General features: G+C 34.3%; 1 protein-coding gene across 2 annotated transcripts; it reads left to right on the top strand.

Moving 5' to 3' along the window:
* The first annotated feature begins 1,109 nt into the window (after nucleotides 1-1,109).
* LOC107875767 lies at nucleotides 1,110-7,103 on the top strand. 2 transcript variants are annotated; one of them, XM_016722602.2, is made up of 11 exons: nucleotides 1,116-1,386; nucleotides 2,306-2,496; nucleotides 2,590-2,650; nucleotides 2,798-2,846; nucleotides 3,490-3,544; nucleotides 3,630-3,717; nucleotides 4,511-4,629; nucleotides 5,266-5,391; nucleotides 6,066-6,159; nucleotides 6,535-6,689; nucleotides 6,788-7,103. In XM_016722602.2, the coding sequence occupies exons 1-11, from the start codon at nucleotides 1,197-1,199 to the stop codon at nucleotides 6,845-6,847; spliced, it is 1,188 nt and encodes a 395-aa protein (XP_016578088.1). In that variant the 5' UTR covers nucleotides 1,116-1,196; the 3' UTR covers nucleotides 6,848-7,103. The 2 variants fall into 2 exon arrangements, with proteins under 2 accessions (XP_016578089.1, XP_016578088.1); XM_016722603.2 differs by lacking the exon at nucleotides 2,590-2,650 and having other exon boundaries at nucleotides 1,110-1,386; nucleotides 2,306-2,479.
* The last annotated feature ends 1,356 nt before the right edge of the window (nucleotides 7,104-8,459 follow it).

Here is an 8,459-nt window from a genome sequence, read left to right as displayed (position 1 = left end):
GGATTGAAGAGGGTGTGGGTTGGGTTGATTTGTATTTTTGAAAAGATTAGAAAGTTTTGAAAATATTAATCAAGTCCACAATTAACTTGATCAAGTTTTCTAATAATGTTTGACCCTATCTGTTAGTCAATGTCACCAATCCTTCATTCAAGACTTAAAAGACACATATTCTTCAATTTTCTCGAGAAGGTGGGTGGGAGTTACTTAATTCTAAGAGTTATGGACATCCACCATAAGCATATTATTTTGTAACAATTAGGAATTTATTTTACCAAATTAGTGTTATTAATTATGCTTTAAATATATAAATTTGAATATGTACAAGTTCTTTAGTCATTTAATGATAAGGATATTATTGAAAGAACATATTAGAATCCTCTTGATTTCATCAATGAAACAACTAAATTGAAACAAATATTTTTGGAAAGAGGGTCAATTAAAATGAAACAAAAAGAGTATTTCTCAATCTTCATTATTTATTATATCAAGTGGATCTAGAAGTGTGCAAAAATCAAACCGACCAATAAATCGAACCGATGAAAAAATTATTGGGTTATTGAGTTACCGATTTTTAATGATTTTATTTTTTATTGGGTTATCGGATTGATTTTGATTTTTTCTTATTGGATTATTGGGTAAACGATAACTTACTAAGAATATTTCAAATTACTACTTTGCCCTTATTGTATATTTGTCTTTCATTTCTACAAACTTAAAACTTATTCAAACTTGAAGATTATTGTAAATTAAAACACATCAGGTAGAATTCTGATCGCAATTAAGATTTCATTTCTTCCTTGTTAGTTACTATTTTTTATTTTTTACGTATTTTTTATCGGTTAAATCAAACTGCTAAGAAATAAAAATTGATAAAAAAACATTTTATTAATTTGATTATTAATTTAGCATATTAAAAAAATTAAAACTCCCAAATGGAGATGAAATTATAAGATTTATTATTAAAATTTTTGATGCATCATTCAAACCTCAAAGACTAAAGCAAACATTTTAATTTATCTTACGCTTCGACCAGTCCATCTCAGATCTTAGTAGCTTAGTTTATTGATATAGATTCACAATTACCCGGCCCTATAAATAATCTTCCCACCCATTTCCCTTTCCCGTAGCGGTATATAACTTTAAAAAAAAAAAAGGTGACAGGCTTCCCAAGATTGACTATTTACTCTTGTATAGACATGGAGTCTGAACCAGCATCTCCAGGATTTGGAGTGTCACTGCAACTGAAGGACTGCATACAATACCTGCTGAGATTCACACTTGTTTCCTTCATTGATGGCACTCTTGAAATTGACTTGGGTCTCTCCAAAGACTACTGTTCCACCCTCTTACAAGAAGATCCCTCAGATCCCTTTTTCAATCCTGCTGGTAATTTCTTACTACCAAAGTAACCCGTTTGCTATCCTTAAACATTTGAAGAATCCACTGTGATTATCTGCGATTACCTTGCTGTTGAAAGATATGCATACAATGGATGTAAAAAAAGCAAAATGTGTAGGGGCCGTTTGGCTATGAAAATTGTTGAGTATTTGGAAAAAGTATTTTTTTGTTTTCAAAGTGAAATATGATATATTGGAGTTGTGTTTCGACATGAATGCCGATTGGAGTTGCTTTCCGAATTTCTTAAGAGTTTTCTGTTGTTTCTCGAATTCGTGAAAAAGGTGAAAACAGTTGAATTTCGGGACTTTATGGCCAAACGCTCTTTTTAATGTGCAATTTCTTTTTCTTGATTTTTGGTCTAAATTTTGCCATAACTTTAGGAGTTGGTTTAGCTTATTCATGAAAACTTGACACCAAAAGAGTCCTTTAAGTGTGTAGTCCAAGTCGGGTTTTCTAAATCTCGCACTTATTTCAAACACAAATAGCTAGTTTAATCACAAACAATTGGTATTGTCTATATGGAACATTGGCTTTTATACGGGACGAACAGTGGCAAAACCAGAAATTTCGTTAAGGGTGTTCAAGATTTAATATATATGCTTGAAACATAATTTTGTCCTATATACTTTGTATAATTCTTCATAAACATACTATAAGTTTTTGACGAAGGATGTACGATTGGCCACCCTGAACTATATGTGGCTACGCCACTGAACGAAAGGCTGTTACTTTAGGATGTTACCCCCTTTCCAGAAACAGGGATTTGGATAGTAGGTGCTGGCTAATGCAACGGGAATTGTTGATCTTATCTTTGTAAAAGATTAAAAATTCTCATTTTACAGATTTTGGATACTTGACCCCCTATCGAGTTGATAATTCTTTATGTTGAGCTGCCTGTATATGACAGGTCTTTCTGAAGGAGTTCCGTTATATCCTTTGTACAAGCACCTTGCAACATCCTTATATGAGGCTATTTCTTCTGAAGCCTTGCCAAGGACAGAAAACAAACTAGCAGTAATGCAAGAAACTAGTTCTTTGAAGCAAAAGGAAGAAGAGTGGGCTAGTCTGATTAAGGAAAAAGGTTCTCATTTGCTCAATGTACGTTAAACATGTAATAGAGTTTCTTCCTTTTGTTTCAGTTTCTCATACATCAGGCCCGAAGTTAATGCATATGGATGTTGCTAACTACAGGTGCTAAAATCTGTGGACTTTGAACTCCATGTTCAGGAGCCTTACTTCTCCCTGCTTAGAAGTATATAAATATCTGGATATATTGAATTCCCTTGCAAAATTATAGTTTCTACCTTGTCATAGATTTATATTTCCTTTAGTTTCTAATGCATTTTCCTCGTTGCTGTCATAGTTGAACTCTTTGTTAAGTATTCAAAATTATATGCAGATGGACAGAAAACAGTTGAAGGAAGGTGTGCTGTTGGACACTATAATAAGTATGAATTCATTGTGACTTGCATGCATTTAGCTTACTCTATTGATGGCTTCTCCCGAATCCTTATTAAACATGTTGTGCTCAACTCTGATTCTCAAGATCTCCAATCAGTTAAGTTCATGTACCTTTATAAGTCCAATCAATCAAGTGCCGTGCCAAAATACTATATTTAGAGTACCTTTTGGTCAACTCTTGTTTTTTGTGTCACATGATAATTTGGTTGCACTGAAGAGGATGCCCAAGGAGTCAAGTATAGTTGCTATATACACTATACCGCCCCTCATCAAAGTTTCCATCATAGGAAGAATTTCCATCTCTAATGTTTTAGATCATGGGGACCTTCTTTATTAGTAATTCTTGTTTAACGTGTTTGCTTGTATTTCACTTTTTTTCTCCCGTAACTTTTTGATAATGCGTTTCATATATAACCACTTTTAGTACAGTGCCAAAAAGTTAGTCCTGCTTTATCTTCAAATGTGCTGAAACAAGAACCCCCCCAATTCAACTTCGAGATATATCCTTTCATTCTAAAAGGACTTGCTTAAAAATGATAGGAAGCATCTTTGACTCATTGATCTTCTAAAAGAGTCATTTCTTCTTTTTTCATCTTTCCTCTCTCGCTAATGTTTCTTTTTGGATGTTAGAATTGAACCAGGTGCTTTCATACTCATCAACCAATGTTTAGTTCTTCAAGTTCAGGTACATTCGTCATGTACGTTTATTTTCTTTTTATGTATCACTTTGGTACGTCTTATAGTCAACAGGCAAAAATGTCCGTTTGCAGGACATCCGTCATTATCATTCATTTCATGAGATGTTAGAAGCAGAGTGTCTTAAAGAGGTTCTTCCTGGAGTGGATACCGTTGAAGAAGGTTGAAATCTCTTACTGTATGGTAGTGAGGATGTTTAAGAGACAATTAAGGATATTTTATGGATATGTTTACAAATATCTTATGTTTGAATCTAAGAGAAGTATCTTCTGTTAGATCATCATTATATTTGATCTCTTGTCCACAGTAAAGGGGGGTTCCCTGCATTGCTCTTTGGCAATTCACCTATGGGGTAATTGGTGCCTGTACATGGTTTCTCATGGTCTTGAAATCCCTGCTTCCTTTCTCAATCTCTCCTATTCTTTTCATCTCACATCTGATGCTCATTATTTTAATAACTCAGTTCCGTAAATGTGTAGTTGTTTCTAATGATGTGGAGAACAATATGAGGGTACAAAAAAGAATTATTGTTAAATAACTGTGGCCATTCTTAATTTAGTTTTTTATCACGCTATTTGTGTTCAGAATTTTAAAGCCGAGTTATAGTTGGTGTCTTGAAGGCTACCAGAAAATGTAATATAATTGGACCATTTGAGACCTCATTTGCTCTAAAATTTTTGCATGTGGAAGCATAATGTTCAAGTGATAACTGATACGTGAGCTGGAAGCCTTCATTTCTCTTGGTTTCTGTTAATTGGTACTTGGTAGAGCCACTTTTTATCTGTAAATATGGAGGAAGAGATGGTGAGGCTAATTATATACTGGACTTTGTTGCTTTCTGCTAATAACTAACTCTGCACTACCTGTAACCAGTAAAATTGACAATTAATTTGGAACTCTTTAGGATAGATGCTCCTCGTGTGAAAGCTAAGTTGTATAAACATGTGAATTTCAGGTGTCCAAGTCTACCGGAAATTTTACTCAGAAGAGAAAGAAAGGTCAAATGGTGTTCTTTCTATCAGTATTAAGAAGCTGGCTTCTCAGCCTTCTATCGATCTGGCCACCATGCTCTCTGTGAGTGTGCTTTCAGCTCTACTTGTATTGACATTGGAGTTGCAACTTAAAATATTTACATCATGTTAAAATGACATAATGCTATCATTGCAGTTGTGTTCTCCTGAAAGTTAGAAATGATTCTTTGAGATATTTTTGTCAAAACTTACTATACCTGTATACGGATCTTACTATGGTGCTTCCATGAGTGTTCTAAACCACTTGGACACCAATGGTATGCATGTTCTTGAGAAGTTGCATGAAATCATTCAACAAGAACACGTCAGATTCTCTTAACAATTCGTTGTATTTTGTACAACTGTATCTCCTCCTCCTCCTCTTCCTTGTTCTTATTAACTCGGTTGCTCCCACAACTGTATGTGCCTTGATATTGCATGATTTGCCCTAGGTATAGCTGTTTCAGGATCAAGCTCAAATTTTAACTTCTATTATAGTTAACACATTTGTCATCCTACTAGTGTCTATACTTTGATGGTGCATTAGCTTTCCCGTAGCTTTAGCTGCTTTGATATCAAATCCAAATTTTAATATCTGTGTTAAAGACTGCAAAATTTCATATAGTATTTGTTTTAGATGCATATAGAGATAGCTTAGATGTTTGTCAGGTCCTAATTCAGTGTCTCTAATTTCTTTCAGGAACTAAGCTATGCTGGTGTTCAGAGGCTTTTAGGATTCGTTTGTACAGTTGGAACAGTTTCTGAGGCACTTCCACCACTAACGTCTTCTCTAATCTCATCATTTCTGTTGCCACATAATCCAAACGTATGATATGACCCGATGACTATGTTGACGGGTTTTCTACTTGTGAAATAGTCTGGGGAAAACTTTTGCTTCCTTGTGAATAAGCTGTTTTCATTGTTATACAACTGTTGAGATTAAAGGATAATTGAGATGACAGTAAGATGAGAAAGAAAAGAAAACTGTATCCCATTGCTTCTGAAACACTCCGTCAACCTCTTTGCTGCATTTCTTGGCTAATAGAAGCAAACTCTTATGCTTGCCTTTTGTATGGCGGTAAGACACCAACAAGTTAGACAGAATTTCAGTCCACTTGATAGAACCCCATGACAGTAGTTGGACTCGTTATACTGAAGCAGTTTGAGGCTCTTTGCTAATGTCCATCCTATGTAAAACAATACCATTTTTTTCTCCATCTATGCCACCAGTATTTTTGCGTTAATGAGAGGAGTAAGGTGGATGCTGGATAACATGTTGACCACTTTAAAGTAGGAGATGAAGAGAATAGGCAAAGCAACTGAATAAAATCTCTGCGCAGGTTATATTACAGTGGTCTGCCAATGGATTTTTACTTATTGACAGTCCCAGTGCTAGACAAACATTAGTAATGCTTGTGTCTAATTCTAGCAGGAACAGTACGAAGCTCAGTTCATATTTACATATGAGAGTACTCCTAAGGTATCTAGTTTCTGCAACAGGCTAAAGGTTGTTCGTTGACTGATGGAGCAAGGGCATTGTCAAAGCACGTTAACAGGAGCAGTGACAAATACTGGGGTAGTTTTTCTGGAAGTGGTTAGTTCCTCACTCCAGAGCCCTTCAATTTAAACATCCTTGATTTGCATGTGAGGTTCTAATGTTGGAGTTGTGTGCTTGTTAGTTTTTCTTCCTATTCTTCTTTTACGAGTACACTGTTACCTGTGAAAAGCAATTCCCGGTATCACCTGTTCCATGAGACCAACGATTAATGTGCTATTTATGTGTATACTTAGCGTGACTCTTTGTTCCGTGCTCCACTGACCTTTTTTGCTTCTGCCGCGAAGTAAGGCTTATGCTCTATAGCCTATTGGATGTACCTCTCTGTTCTACAATGAGGAGACTCATCTATATCACATGCAAGAATCCTCCTCTCCTAAGAAGCTACTGTGTCATTTTTTTTTTGCTTTCCAGATTCTGATAAAAATAAGGCTGCCCTGGATGTCATCAGCGACTTAATAACTCGTTGCTGCTGGATGAATGTGCATATTGTTCCACCACATGGGGTTGTTTTCGAGATAAGAGTTGCTAATGGTTACGGTGCACGGTGGTCCAAAGATGGAAGTAAGGTACGCATACGATTCTGATCACTTGTCAATGAAAGATAAGGTTTGTTTATTTCAAAAACTAGTTGCTGGAGACTCGGAAATTTCTATTGTATATGCAGTTTATTGGTTTTCTTGAGCCTTATATGGAGGATGGTCATTCAAAGGGATGGAGGCACTGAATAGCAGAAGATACATTTTAATATTAGTATTACGTTGTAATTATATTTCACCAATGTAGTTATGATTTCCTTGACAACAACATACCCAGTGAAATCCCACAAGTGGACTCTCGGGATGAAATAGTGGACATAGACCATACCCACTACCTAGTAGAGGTAGAGAGGTTGTTTCTGAAAGTCATTCAGCTCAAGTGCAGCAAATTCGAGTATGCATTTCACTAATACTTAATATGTATGCTAAAGTATATTCTTATTCCATTATGGAATACAAAAAGAAATTGAGAAGTAGAGAAAGATACATGCAGTAAATGATTAACTAACTAGGCAAATTACTAATGAGAAGGTAGAAAAACAAGCTGCAAGAATTGAAAACATTGTAGAAATCCAAGCACTATGCCACCACGACGATAATATAAGCCTTCCTCTTGTGTGTCTTGTCTGAAAAGAACATGATCTTCCTTAAAATTCCATTCATCTTCATATGAATTAAACCATTCATCATTATCTTCATATGAAAAACAAACATCTATCCCTGAATCTAAAAATTTCTTCATCGTTGTTTAAGTTTATCAAACTAAGGACACATGACCTATGTATATGTATTTATAGACTAACCATCACTTCTCTTCCTAAATCTACTTGATTTACAATTCAACATGCAGATTTGTCAATAACACTTTAGGCTAAGAATTCACTTCGAATGAAGAAATTGAGAATATTGTTTCCTGATATCTCAATTGGTCAAATTCAAAATCAAGTGTCTCCTTTTGATGAATGATCGAAAGAACCTCTTTAAGTAATGAATATTGTTCAGATTTTGAGAAGAAACAACTCCCTTGCGATCAAAATATCCAATATGTCGAAGTACTCCTAGTTTAATACGAGTTGAGTTTTCTTTCTTTAACTTGCTTGTTATATAATTCTAGGCAATAAAGGATGTCACTCTCTAAGGCCTAGAATCATATGTATCTTTTTTTTGACCTTTTTCTTAATTTTCTACGGCTGCAAATTTCACTGTAAAATCTTATAGAATATTAAAGATAGGCATTTCTTTTTTCTTTTTGGTTATTTATAAGAAAGCAACTTATCTTTGTGGTTTGATGTTTCTAGGATCCTGCACGAGTTTTAGTGCATCGAAGTTCAGATTGTCTTTTACAGTTGTTCTTGATAAAAGAGCATTTTCATATTTACTTGCATTTTCATAAGTCATATTAATCTCATGCATCTTTAACTTCATATAAGGTGCACTAAATACTGTACCCCGTCTCAGCATGAGCCCAACATATGTTTTTTACGTTATCTCAATTTATGTAGCACAAATAGCATTTGGAGTGTCAATCAAATTTTTATTAATATAAATTTTTAAATAATTTAAGTTGCTAATCATTGTGATTTACAGTATCTTTTATGTAATTTAGTAATTTATGTTACTCGCTTTGTCCCAATTTTAGAATTTAGTGAGTCAATCAAATTTTTTTTACTAATATATTTTTTTAAAATATTTTAAGTTGTTAATCTTTGTGATTTTAGTATCTTTTAATGTAATTTCAAATAATTTATGTTACTTGCGATAAAGCAAGTAACATAAATTATTTGAAATTACATTAAAAGA

This window comes from Capsicum annuum, chromosome 6, assembly GCF_002878395.1.
Source record: "Capsicum annuum cultivar UCD-10X-F1 chromosome 6, UCD10Xv1.1, whole genome shotgun sequence".
Classification (NCBI taxonomy): domain Eukaryota; kingdom Viridiplantae; phylum Streptophyta; class Magnoliopsida; order Solanales; family Solanaceae; genus Capsicum; species Capsicum annuum.
This window is presented reverse-complemented; position numbering and strand designations above follow the sequence as displayed.

Excerpts from the sequence above, each read along its gene's own strand:
- LOC107875767 (XM_016722602.2), top strand. The coding sequence starts at position 1,197 with ATGGAGTCTGAACCAGCATCTCCAGGATTTGGAGTGTCACTGCAACTG. Across the intron at positions 1,387-2,305 it reads TCCCTTTTTCAATCCTGCTG|GTCTTTCTGAAGGAGTTCCG; the intron begins GTAATTTCTTAC and ends TGTATATGACAG. Across the intron at positions 4,630-5,265 it reads ATCTGGCCACCATGCTCTCT|GAACTAAGCTATGCTGGTGT; the intron begins GTGAGTGTGCTT and ends AATTTCTTTCAG.